The following is a 13465-nucleotide window of genomic DNA, read 5'->3' as shown; positions in this document are numbered from 1 at the left end:
TTCGGTGAATTGCTCATATTTCCAACAATCCAAAAACCTTATTAATAGGCAATTTACCCCGAGTGGTTTTGCTGCTTCCATGAGACCTCCTATGTTTGAGGGTATCCACTACAAGAGGTGGCGCGTGAGAACATTCTTATGGTTTCAAACCATGAGTTGCTATGACGCCAGTCTTGGCAAACCTGAAGGAGAATATGGTGCTCAACAAGAACAAGCTTTTCAGAAAATGGATACCCTGTTTAAGGCTGCTCTCTTGAGTGTTCTTGGTGAGAACATAGTTGATGCTTATGCCTCAATTGATAATGGAAAAGATATGTGGGACGCACTCGAGGCCAAGTTTGGGGTCTCGGATGCTGGCACTGAGTTGTACATCATGGAGCAATTCTATGATTACAGGATGACTGAAGAGCGCTCTGTGCTCATGAAATACAGTCATTTGCTAGAGAACTTGAGCACTTCAATTGTATGCTACCGGACAAGTTTGTTGCCGGAGGTATCATCACTAAGCTTCCTCCCACGTGGAGGAACTTTGCTACCTTACTGAAGCATGAGGCAGGAGTTTTCCGTTCCGGATCTCATTGGTACTCTTGATGTGGAAGAAAAGGCGAGAGCAAAGGACAACCATGCTCGAGGTATTGAGGGAGGTTCTAGTGCCAATCTGGTAAAGAAGAAAAACTTCCAGCCCCACAAGTTCAAGAACAAGGGAAAGTTTGATGGTAAAGCAAAGTTTGATGGGAAGAACAAGGCTGTACAGCACACAAACTTCAAGAAGAAGAATGACAAGAAGAAAGGTGTTTGTCATGTGTGTGAAGATCCTGATCATTGGGCTCCTAGTTGTCCTAATCGCTATGACAAGCGTCATCTTGGGAAAGGCGGCAAGAGCGCTAATGTTGTCATTGGAGACACTGACATGAAGGATGCTGGGTATGGTATATTTCACACTATTGTTTCAGTATGCCATTCTCCTAATTGGTTAATTGACACGGATGCTAATGTGCATGTATGCAGTGATATTTCCATGTTCTCGTATTATCAGACCGCAGGGACTTCCACCATGCTGATGGGCAACGGTTCAAGTGCTTTTGTTCGTGGTGTTGGCACGGTCGATCTGAAGTTTACTTCGAGGAAGATCGTGCGGCTGAAGAACGTGCATTATGTCCCCTCCGTCAATAAAAATCTTGTTAGCGGGTCTCTTCTGTGTAGAGATGGCTACAAGCTTGTCTTTGAGTCGAATAAATTTTCAATATCCAAGTATGGAACCTTTGTTGGTAAAGGCTATGAGTCAGGAGGCCTGTTTCGTTTATCCTTGTCAGACGTTTGCAATAAAGTTGTTAATCATGTCTGCAATAATAGTGAATCAAATGTGTGGCATTCACATCTTTGTCATGTTAACTTTGGTTGCATGTCGCGATTAGAAAAGTTGAACTTCATCCCTAGTTTCACCACTGCCAAGGGATCTAAGTGTCAAGTGTGTGTGTGCAAGCTAAGCAACCTCGTAAGTCTCATACGACTGCAGAAACAAGAAATCTTGCACCACTAGAACTCATACATTCAGATCTTTCTGAAATGAATGGTGTGTTGACAAAAGTTTGAAAGAAATATTTTATGACGTTAATTGATGACTCCACTAGATACTGCCATGTGTATCTTATGAAATCTAAGGATGAGGCTTTGAACTATTTCAAGATCTATAAAGTGGAAGCGGAAAACCAACTTGATCGAAAGATCAAGAGGCTTAGGTCCGATCATGGTGGAGAGTATTTCTCAAATGAATTGGATTCCTTTTATGCAGAACATGGTATAATCCATGAGAGGACCCCCCCCTATTCAGCCCAGTCAAATGGGGTGGACAAAAGAAAGAACCATAGTCTAACTGATTTGGTTAACGCCATGTTAGACACATCGGGTCTCTCCAAGGCATGGTGGGGGGAGGCGATATTGATTGCATGTCATGTCCTAAACCGAGTTCCCACAAAGAACAAAGAGATAACTCCATTCAAGGAATGGGAGAAGAAAAGGTTAAAACTCTCTTATCTATGAACCTGGGGTTGTTTGGCGAAAGTCAATGTGCCAATTCCAAAGAAGCGCAAGCTTGGACCAAAGACTGTGGATTGTGTTTTCCTAGGATATGCTTTTCATAGCATTGGTTATAGATTCTTGGTTGTAAAATCTGAGGTACCTGACATGCATGTCGGTACGATTATGGAGTCGAATGACGCAACTTTCTTTGAAGATATATTTCCCAAGAAGGATATGGCTACCTCATCTAATCAGGAGATGCCTAGTTCATCGAATCAGGAACCAGTTACAATTACTCAACCTGTGATTTCGATAGAACACTTTGAAAATCATGTAGAGGAGAACAATGAAGTTCCTACTAGGAGCAAGAGACAGAGGACTGCAAAGTCCTTTGGTGATGATTTTCTTGTGTATCTCATAGATGATACTCCCAATTCTATTTCAGAGGTCTATGCGTCTGAAGATGCTGACTACTGGAAGGAAGCGGTCCGTAGTGAGATGGATTCCATCTTGGCAAATGAAACTTGGGAGATCACTAATCGTCCTGATAGGTGCAAACCTATAGGGTGCAAATGGATATTCAAGAAGAGGCTTATGCCTGATGGTACTATTGAAAATACAAGGCACGGCTCATGGCCAAGGGTTATACCCAAAAGGAAGGTGCAGACTTCTTTGATACTTACTCACCTATGGCTTGACTGACCACTATTCGAGTACTACTTTCTCTAGCGGCCTCACATGGTCTTCTCGTTCATCAAATGGATGTTAAGACTGCTTTCCTAAATGGAGAGTTGGATGAGGAAATATATATGGAACAACCAGATGGGTTTGTAGTAGATGGTCAGGAGGGAAAAGTGTGCAAGTTGCTGAAGTCTTTGTATGGACTCAATTAAACACCCAAATAGTGGCATGAGAAGTTTGAAAGAACTTTAACAGCTACAGGCTTTGTTATAAACGAAGCTGATAAATGTGTGTACTATCGCCATGGTGGGGCGAGGGAGTTATCCTTTGTTTGTATGTTGATGACATACTGATTTTCGAAACAAATCTGAAGGTTATTAAGGAGGTCAAGGATTTCCTATCTCGTTGCTTTGAGATGAAGGATTTATGAGTGGTTGGTGTCATTCTGAACATCAAGTTGTTGAGAGACGATGATGGTGGGATTACATTGCTTCAATCTCACTATGTGGAAAAGATCTTGAGTCGCTTTGGCTATAGTGACTGCAAGCCTTCTCCAACACCATATGATGCTAGTGTGTTGCTTCGAAAGAATCGAAGAATTGCTAGAGACCAATTGAAATATTCTTAGATTATTGGCTCGCTTATGTATTTAACCAGTGCTACAAGACCTGACATCTCTTTTGTTGTTAGCAAACTCAGCAGGTTTGTCTCAAAATCAGGAGATGTGCATCGGAAAGCTCTAGAGAGAGTTTTGCGTTATTTGAAAGGCACTACGAATTATGGAATTCACTACACTGGGCACCCAAAGGTGCTTGAAGGGTATAGTGACTCAAACTGGATCTTAGATGCCGATGTGATAAAGGCCACGAGCGGATATGTATTCACTCATGGAGGTGGCGTTGTTTCTTGGAAGTCTTGCAAGAAGACCATCTTATCGAGGTCAACAGTGGAAAGAGAACTCACAGCACTAGATACAGCTACGGTCGAAGTGGATTGGCTTCATCATCTCTTGAATGACTTGCCGGTTGTTGAGAAACCTGTACCAGGTATCCTTATGAACTGCGACAATCAAACTGTGATCACGAAAGTGAGCAGCTCAAAAGATAACATGGAGTCATCAAGACACGTTCAGAGAAGGTTAAAGTCTGTCAGGAAAATGAGAAACCCCAGAGTTATTGCATTGGATTATATCCAAACGTCTAAAAATCTGGCAGATCCTTTTACTAAGGGTCTATCACGTAATGTGATAGATAATGCATCAAGGGAGATGGTATGAGACCCACAATATGAGTTGTTCACAGTGGTAACCTAGTCTATGTGATCGGAGATCCCGTGAATTAGATGTGGAAGACAAGTTGTTGATCAACTGAGAGGAGAGTATCCTTACTATTAACAATACCACTCCATGAAGATGCAATACTCTCCTAATCTGCATGGCTGGTTGATGTATATCTTAATGTGTTCTAATTGGCTCATTGAAGCAGAGATGTTTTCCTGCAGAACATCTTTTGAAGAACACACCTATATGAGTCTGATTGTTAAACGTCGCAATCTATGAGAGTAGGGTTCTCTCTAGTAAACTCATGAAAGGTCTCGGAGTATGACACATAAGCTCCACCCGCGGGGAAGACCTACGGCAGCCACGTATTGGTCAAGGCTTTATGTGAAGCTAGATTTGTAGAAAACTTGCAGTTCAAGGTCCAGTCCACTGTTCAAGTTGCTTACTAGTGTAGCATAGAGTTCTAGGTGGAAGTTCAACTTAACAGTCTCCACTGCAGTACCGGTATATAAAAAAATGTTTTTGGAACCAAAGGCAATTTTTGTGCGCCTCTGGGATCTGGTGGGGGATTGTTGGAATTTTGTCTATTTTGGGCCAGCCCAATAGTAGTTTCAGAAATTCCTAATTAGTCCTAGAGGCCCACACAGCCCATTCGTGCAAGGCAAGAGGTGGAACTAAAGTTTAGTCCCACAGTGCTAGTTTAGAGGGAGTTGGACCTCTTTATAAGGGAGGTTCTCTCCCCACATCTATGAGCATGAGAACAAGAGGGACATCCACGCGCGAACCTCCTCCGCCGCCCGCCTTGCCACGCCACGCCTCGTCACGACGTGCCACGCCGCTGGTTGTGGGAATGAGCCGAGCCGATGTCTAAATTTTTGCCACGCACGACGGGTATATGAACGGTCACATGGGAGCCGAAACGTTTTTGCTGTAGTGGAGATTGATTACGAACGACGCACCTCTCTGCCTGCTACCTGTTCGCTTCGTCTCCCTCTGTTGCTTCACCTCCCGTCGCAGCTTGTTCGCCTCTCTCTACTGTGCCTATATAAGAGAGGTTTCTCCTCTCCAGAGAGGCACATCAGAAAGACCATCTCCCTCTCGCCACTAAGTTCCCGAGCACTGCACTGATGCTACGTTCTTCCCCATCCCGGCTTGCAGCGTGCACCGCAGGTCGGGACAGTAGGCCTCCAAAACCGCACCTCTTTGAGTCCAGTACGGGAGAAGGGTGATAAGGTTTTTGGGGAGTGCTCCGCGCGACTACTGACTTCTTCGTCACGGACACCCCAGACTCCGACGACTACTTCCCCGATGATGACTTCTTCGCCGACGTCGACAACCTTCTCGATGACATGGCTGGCAAGGACACCGTCCCCAAGTCCAGTGCTTCTGCTGGTGCTGCTGTCCCGTACATGTTCTTGCTCTTCCTGTTAGAGGTCCTGCCACAGTTCCTTGTTCCAGTGTTTGCCCTAGATATGTTAAGTTCTATTTCATATATGCAACTTGATCTACTGTCTGCTGTAGATATGTTTGGTTACAGTTCACATATGCAGATGTTATTTACCTTCTCTCTATCAGATCACATGACTTGTTTTATCTCTTCTATACTAGTCATGCTTTATTTAGTATTTCTGTTAATAAAATCATTCGATAAATTGCTCATATTTCCAACACGGCGTTCCATGAGACAATGTCACAGGAGGTCAATGGCATCTCGTCAAACACCTGCCGGCCAAGGCCAGCACCGCGGCGCGCGTACGCTGATATGAGGCAGTTGCCCACGTTTGTCTCGGCGGCGAGCCCTGCTTTCCCCGCGAGGGCATGGAGCTGCGACACGACGCTCTGAGGAGCGGCGGAGAGCAGCGTCATGAGTGTGACAGCATCAAAGGGGGCGCCGGCCGCCCGCATGCGGCGGAAGAGGGCGAAGCAGGCCGCCGGGAGCGCATGAAGCGCGCATCCGAAGATGAGGGAGTTAAAGGCAGTGTGGCGTGTGGTGGGAGGCATGGACGCAAGGGGCATTTCATTAAGGAGTTGGTGGGCGCGCGGGAGGAGGCCGAGGCGGGAGTAGGAGGAGAGCAGCAAGGAGAGGAGGTAGGCATCGAAGGAAGGGAGCAGGCCGCACTTGCAACCGAGTGACTGTATCTCGGCGATGCTAGAGACCAGGGATAGTGCCGTGCAAGAGATTACCGCGGCTGGTAGCGCAAGGGCGTGCGGCAGTGGCGAGGGGTCACCGTGGCGAAGCAGGGCCAGGACCTCCCGATGCCGGGCGAGGCGCGCCAAGGTGAGCACGCGGGCGCTCCATGGCTTCGTGCAATTAGCGTCGCCTGCTAAGGCGGCGGCGGTGGAGGTCGCCACAGAGGTGGAAGGCTCCATGGTCATCTTTAGCCAGCACAAGCCAGGAGCTTTTTTTTAGTAAATTTTGAGGGGACGAGATGATCCCGGCCTAGTTGCGAAACGGTGCCTCCCTCCTAGGGCCCAGGTCGTGGGTTACCTGTTGGCGGCCCAACAGGGTCTCTAGAAATTATGTCCAAATTTTAATGAATTTCGTCATGTTTGATATAATTTGTCTAGTTTATTTAGATCCGATTTGAAATATGTGCGGGCAGTTTTGGATGACCGGCTCCTGCATCAGTGCCCACCGACTGTTCCCCACCGGTCCACTGAAGGATAATGTTGGAGATGCCCTTATATAATTATTATAAATGTTTTTTCCGAGGGAAATATAGTTAAACGTTTTCATTTATACAACGTAACCATAAGGAGCACGAGCAGGAGAAAAGAGGGTCCGGAGCGCACACGCGTGCCTAGCCTACTACTCCAGCGAGTACACGGGCGGCTAGTAGAGTCCTAGAGGCCTAGGCGAGCAACCAAAGCGGCGATCCGGACGAACGCCAACCATCCAATCGCATCTGATCTGGCCTCCTTGACCTAACCGCTCAAGGCGAAAAGGAATTCTATGAGACCAGGTCTCACGGGTTAGCAGGTCACACCCATCCTTATGGATGACACAAATCACAAAGCATCTACCCCACCCTCCACCTGAAATCAGGAGAGGAGAGATTAGATGCTTTGTGATGTGTGAATGTCAGGTGTCATCCATCAGGGCGGGTCTCACTTGCTAATCGTGAGACCTGGTCTCATATTTTTTTTTACCAAAATCTAAAAAGTGGCCGCGCGCTAACTGGAGAGAACGAGCGACCGAGCTTTCTTGCCATGCATGAGTTGTATTTTTGTCTGTTAGTGCATGTCGTTATCAGTATTTAATGTGTTCACACTGATTATTCCAATTTGAAAGAAACAACTTCACGTACAATTATTTTGGTTTTTCGAATTTTAAAAAAAACCATATCTTTCAAACCGCGATTCGGAATTTAGATCCGTCTTCACTGTTGAATTCTTTGCGACGAGATCTTTGAAACTAGATCCCCCATGAGTATGTTTCGACGAAATTTTTTTATGCCAACTTTGGCGCTATATCGTGCAACTTCAGTACTGCTTTGTGCAAGTTTAGTACTGCATGGTGCAATTTTTTTCAAACCCAGTTTTTTGGAGCTGCACCCACAGTAGTTGTAATTGCACACATAGTAGTTCTAGTTGGCACATGCATGGCCACAGAGTTGCACAATCTGGTCCGCATAGTCGCATATGAATTGTCATAGCTTATAATGTAGTCTAGTTGCACACACATTGATGTTTAGTTGGCTTGTAACGTAGTCTAATTGCACACACGTTGATGTTTAGTTGGCAGAAAGACTAGTTGCACACACATATGCTTAGTTGGCTTGTAATATAGTTTAGTTGCACACACATTGATGTTTAGTTGGCAGGACACTAGTTGCACACGCATTCATATTTAGTTGGCAGGACTAATTACACACATATACTCAGTTGGCACAGCAATGTATTCTAGTTGCACAATGCAGTACTTTAGTTGCACCATATAGCACAAAAGTTAGATCAAATTTTTTTCGAAACATACCCATGCGGGATCTAGTTTCGAAGATCTCGTCGCGATGAATCCAAAGGTGAAAACGGATCAGAATTCCAACGTGTGGTTTAAAAGATATGACTTTTTAAAGATTTAAGAGGCGAAAATAAACGTGTTTTACAGATTAGTCTGTATGTATTTGCTGTACGCATTTAATGCTAACAAAAACATCCACTAACTGACAAAAAAGACACACACTAGGTAATTGCTATTGCGAATCAACGTGTGGTTGAGTTGGTTAGGTGGACAGTGGTATCCCCAACCCACCAGGGTTCAAATCCTGGTGCTCGCATTATTCCTGGATTTATTTCAGGATTTTCGCGCGATGCACTTTCAGTGAGAGGAGACGTTCCCGTCGACGACGAGGCGTCTACGGTGACTTCGTAAATCTCAAGATGATATGCCGGCTCAGTCTCTTGGAGGTGCTCATAGGGGTAGGGTGTGCGTGTGTGCGTTCATAGGAATGAGTGTATGCGCGTGTGTATGAACGCTTGTGTTTGTACTAATGCCCAAAAAAAGTAATTGCTATTTATAGATTATTAAAAACCAAAACTTGCAATTTTAGGCCGGCCGCTCGCAAACTGTAGCGAGCAGCTGGCCGCTCGCTAGACCGGTCCAAATTTTTTTCTCGGTCTTTCTCTCTCTCTCCTAATCGGAAGTAAATTAAATTAAATTAAATCGAAATCGGTTGGGGATTAGCAGTCGAGATTTCCGGTTGCTTATTTCGTCGGTAATTCCAACTCATATCGCCCCCGATTTGCTGCCCTGCCCTACTAGTACTTGTGCCCGACGTGTCGCCTCTCCCCTTCCCTTCGCTCCCACTTCTCCCCCACCCCTCCAACCCAAACCCATCTCAGCTCGTCCGTCCCTCTCGTCTTCGCCACTGGACACGACCGCAAACCCTAGGCGTCGCCGTCCTCCGAGGCCCCAAGGTACGCCCGCCGCCGACCACCTAGACAGGCCCGCCGCGCCGCGCCGTGTGGCGGCTCCGGGCCAGGGTTGTTCCTTCTCGTTTCATTTTCCTGCGCGGGCGGATTTCCCGGCGATTTATTTCTGGGTGGTTCGTTGTGATTGGATCAGGGGAATTAAACGAGGAGGAGATCAGGGGATTTAGGTCTAGCCTAGCAGTCGAGATTTCCGGTTGCTTATTTCGTCGGTAATTCCAACTCATATCGCCCCCGATTTGCTGCCCTGCCCAACTAGTACTTGTGCCCGACGTGTCGCCTCTCCCCTTCCCTTCGCTCCCACTTCTCCCCCACCCCTCCAACCCAAACCCATCTCAGCTCGTCCGTCCCCCTCGTCTTCGCCACTGGACACGACCGCAAACCCTAGGCGTCGCCGTCCTCCGAGGCCCCAAGGTACGCCCGCCGCCGACCACCTAGACAGGCCCGCCGCGCCGCGCCGTGTGGCGGCTCCGGGCCAGGGTTGTTCCTTCTCGTTTCATTTTCCCGCGCGGGCGGATTTCCCGGCGATTTATTTCTGGGTGGTTCGTTGTGATTGGATCAGGGGAATTAAACGAGGAGGAGATCAGGGGATTTAGGTCTAGCCCCTCCCCCCCCCATGAGGCGCCTACGGTGACTTCGTAAATCTCAAGATGATATGCCGGCTCAGTCTCTTGGAGGTGCTCATAGGGGTAGGGTGTGCGTGTGTGCGTTCATAGGAATGAGTGTATGCGCGTGTGTATGAACGCTTGTGTTTGTACTAATGCTCAAAAAAAAGTAATTGCTATTTATAGATTATTAAAAACCAAAACTTGCAATTTTAGGCCGGCCGCTCGCAAACTGTAGCGAGCAGCTGGCCGCTCGCTAGACCGGTCCTAATTTTTTTCTCGGTCTTTCTCTCTCTCCTAATCGGAACTAAATCAAATTAAATTAAATCGAAATCGGTTGGGGATTAGCAGTCGAGATTTCCGGTTGCTTATTTCGTCGGTAATTCCAACTCATATCGCCCCCGATTTGCTGCCCTGCCCTACTAGTACTTGTGCCCGACGTGTCGCCTCTCCCCTTCCCTTCGCTCCCACTTCTCCCCCACCCCTCCAACCCAAACCCATCTCAGCTCGTCCGTCCCCCTCTTCTTCGCCACTGGACACGACCGCAAACCCTAGGCGTCGCCGTCCTCCGAGGCCCCAAGGTACGCCCGCCGCCGACCACCTAGACAGGCCCGCCGCGCCGCGCCGTGTGGCGGCTCCGGGCCAGGGTTGTTCCTTCTCGTTTCATTTTCCTGCGCGGGCGGATTTCCCGGCGATTTATTTCTGGGTGGTTCGTTGTGATTGGATCAGGGGAATTAAACGAGGAGGAGATCAGGGGATTTAGGTCTAGCCCCTCCCCCCCCCCCCCCCCCCCCCCCCCCCATCCCCGCCGCCGCCGTTGCCTCCCGATCCGATCCCCTTCCTCTATGCTTACTTTGTTTCTGGTTTCAGATCAGCTGATGGAGCAGCTTGACCAAGAAGCCCAGTCCAGAGCTCACTTGGAGGAGGAGCTTGTCAAGGAGAGGCAGGCCAACGCTCTTTTGCAGGAGCAGCTTCGAAAGAAGAACGAAGATGAAGCCGCGTACAAGCAGCAGATAGCAACTCTCACGCAGAGGAATCAAGCTGAAGCAAAGAAAAGCAAGAGTGACGTGGCCAAGCTCCAAGACGAGATAAGGAAGCTCACTGGTGTTCTTAAGGCTAGGCATGAGGAAGACAAGCTGAGCTGGGAGCGCATTCAAGGCGTCTTGAAGGCTTGGGATGATCGCAAAGCTGCTCGTGAAGCTTCAACTTCTTCTGGTGGTACGTAGTTCCCTTGTGAATCACTTATATATCCCTGGTTAGCTGTGCGTAATTGTTATTACAGAGAGATGTACAGCCATAGTCCGATTCTGGGTGAGTAAAAAAATATGTCCAGTCCTACAACCACATACTGTGTTATCACCATGGCCCTTGTTATTTGTGACCTCTAGTACAGAGAGTTTTATGTGCTGTGTTTTTTGAATGATCACAAATTATCCCAGTTAAGACAAGTTATATATTTCAGAATAACAACAAGATATATAATTCAGAATAACTGCGCTCAAACTCCATTGGGGCCGATCCTGCTTCTCTACCACGGGATTCGGTTGGTGTGTAGAAGAGTTGGCCTTGAGGAGCTTTTAGCAACTGCAGACAAGTTAACATCTGCCCATTTGAAATTGTAACACTCGTGGATCTGCGGCATTGTTCATTGGCCACTGAGAGTAGAAACTGCATCTTGGCAGGAAACTTCTTCCTGTATCAACCATGAAGTGATAAAAGAAGCAAACAGTCACAAGTAATGGTAGCTTAATATATTTTGGACCATATGTTATGTTTACTTAACAAAAGATTCTCTGCTCAAGAGGTGGTGGAAAGGGCCCAAAGAATGTTCTTTGTGTGGTGAAGATGAATCTGTAGACCATTTGTTTTTTTTCATGCTCTGTTGCCTCTCTTCTGTGGAGTTTAATTAAATGTGCCTTTAATCTTCGATCTGTGCCCAGGTGTGAACTGGTTTGGCAGGTGGATTAAAACTTTTTGCTAAAAATGATCAGAAACTTGCTATGATTGGAGTGGGTGCTTTGATGTGGACTGTTTGGAAATGTCGCAGTGCTGTTATATTTGATGGCAAAAAATGTAATGATCATATGAATCTTGTTCAGTCTATGACATACTGGATTACTTCTTGGTCTATTTTTCAGACAAAGGACCAAGCAAGAAGAATGCTGGAGCTGGGGTCAAGACTTCTCGAACAGGTGGCAAGTGAGGTTTACAGGGCATCACAAGGATTTGATAGCAAACAGCTAGTACGTCAAGCCGCAGCCTTCACTCACTCAGCTTGGGTTAGCACCGTATCTCTAATTGGCGGAGACGAACTCCAATCCACCCACTTCATTTGTTTCCCAAGGAGGGTCATCAGCGAGTCCGCTCTCCCCAAGGTAGTTAAAAGGCGTAGGTACGCATTCCCCTGCACCAATGTACCGAAGCATTTTACCTTTAATCACTAGATGGGCTCGAGCCAGGGTCCTATTTTCATTCTCCATGACTTCAAAGCTGCTTCTCTTTATCAATGAGGATCAACGTTGTGAGGATTCAAGCCTGAGGCTGCTTTGGTGGTGCGGATTTGTCTCCACAGGCGTTGATCTCCTTGTAATAGGTCTAGTCTGCTTGTTGATGCCTGTTTTGCTTAGGTGACACTCCTGTTGTGCGCCTCCCTCCTGCTGGCTTTTGTTTAGAGGGCTTAACTCCTGCGTTGGATGCTGGATCTTATTACTTTGGGCTTTGTTAGTTAGCTGTTTGCTGCGTTTTTCGTTTGTGTTTGTAGTTCTCATGACTTGTAGCTTGCTGCTTGGTTTCCCTTAATGGAATTCGGAGGGGGAAACCCTTTGATACAAAAAGAACTTACTAGCACCTAAGAATTTATCAGATCTGGATGTACAAAAGTTGCACCCTAAACCCCTACCGGCCAAGAAGGTGATGTTATATACTCCCTCCGTTCCTAAATATTTGTCTTTCTAGACATTTCAAATGACTACTACATACGGATGTATGTAAACATATTTTAGAGTATAGATTCATCTATTTTGCTCCGTATGTAGTCACTTGTTGAAATGCCTAGAAAGACAAGTATTTAGGAACGGAGGGAGTATAAATTAAAATTATGATGCCAACTTTATTTTCCTAGCAACTTGAACACTTTGCCATACATACATATTGAGCTCTGCAAGGTTGGTAGTCAAGGAACAAAAGTATGGCAACCTAATAAGGAGTAATAAAGTTCAATTGACCTTTATTTTTCTAGCAACTTGAACACTTTGCCATGCTCGATTTTTCTCTAAGAAAATGCATGTCACTTTGGTACTCATCTATGCAGAAATCGTATGAAGCTCATGTGACTTGTGTATGCACAAATCAGAAGCTCATGTAACTTGTGTATACACAAATCAGAAGCTCTTGTGAATTGTCTATGCACAGATCATATGAACAGAACAATACACATAACACACTAACTGAACTTTTGCATAGGCACAATCATATATCAAACTAACAATGTATACATAAGTCACATGGACACAGCAGTAATCACAATTGAAACATCTGCAAACATGTGCAAAAATATTACCCATTTACATGTACAGTAGATTCACCATCGTTGCCATGGGAGGACCTTGGGGAAGAAGCAACCAGTGTTGAGGTCGACTTTGCAGCCGGTGGGGGTGCAATGTCGGGTGCAGGGGGGGGGGATGCAGCTTCGGGGTGGTGTTCTGGAAGGGAATCGACAGGGATTGCCTTGTAGATGCTGGATCTAGTGGTGGAGTGGTGAGGAACACTAGATGAAAAAAAAATCATATGTCAGATTTGTTTGGCTACTTCTAGATGCTTCCACTCTAGTGTAGTGTTTCTTTTCTTTTCTTTTGTACCCTACCTATTGTTTATAGAGTTCTCTAGTTATAAGTAGCTTATAAGTAGCTGTGAGTAGAATGGTGAATCCTAAGTAATATTTTCTAAAGTATTC

The 13465-nt window shown here is 46.2% G+C and overlaps 1 protein-coding gene and 1 pseudogene across 1 annotated transcript; one reads left to right on the top strand and one right to left on the bottom strand.

Annotated features, from left to right (window-relative positions):
- Positions 1-6355, bottom strand: part of LOC123057015 (putative pentatricopeptide repeat-containing protein At3g11460, mitochondrial) — a 49406-nt pseudogene extending 43051 nt beyond the window's left edge.
- A 2411-nt stretch (positions 6356-8766) lies between these two features.
- Positions 8767-12256, top strand: LOC123062432 (uncharacterized). Its single transcript, XM_044485955.1, has 3 exons — positions 8767-8896; positions 10384-10731; positions 11652-12256. The coding sequence occupies exons 2-3, from the start codon at positions 10392-10394 to the stop codon at positions 11714-11716; spliced, it is 405 nt and encodes a 134-aa protein (XP_044341890.1). The 5' UTR covers positions 8767-8896; positions 10384-10391; the 3' UTR covers positions 11717-12256.
- Positions 12257-13465: the final 1209 nt, after the last annotated feature.

Source organism: Triticum aestivum, chromosome 3A (assembly GCF_018294505.1).
Source record: "Triticum aestivum cultivar Chinese Spring chromosome 3A, IWGSC CS RefSeq v2.1, whole genome shotgun sequence".
In the NCBI taxonomy this organism is placed as follows: domain Eukaryota; kingdom Viridiplantae; phylum Streptophyta; class Magnoliopsida; order Poales; family Poaceae; genus Triticum; species Triticum aestivum.
Note: the sequence above shows the minus strand (reverse complement) of the source record. Positions and strands in the feature narration are given on the sequence as shown.

Excerpts from the sequence above, each read along its gene's own strand:
- LOC123062432 (XM_044485955.1), top strand. The coding sequence starts at position 10,392 with ATGGAGCAGCTTGACCAAGAAGCCCAGTCCAGAGCTCACTTGGAGGAG. Across the intron at positions 10,732-11,651 it reads AGCTTCAACTTCTTCTGGTG|ACAAAGGACCAAGCAAGAAG; the intron begins GTACGTAGTTCC and ends TCTATTTTTCAG.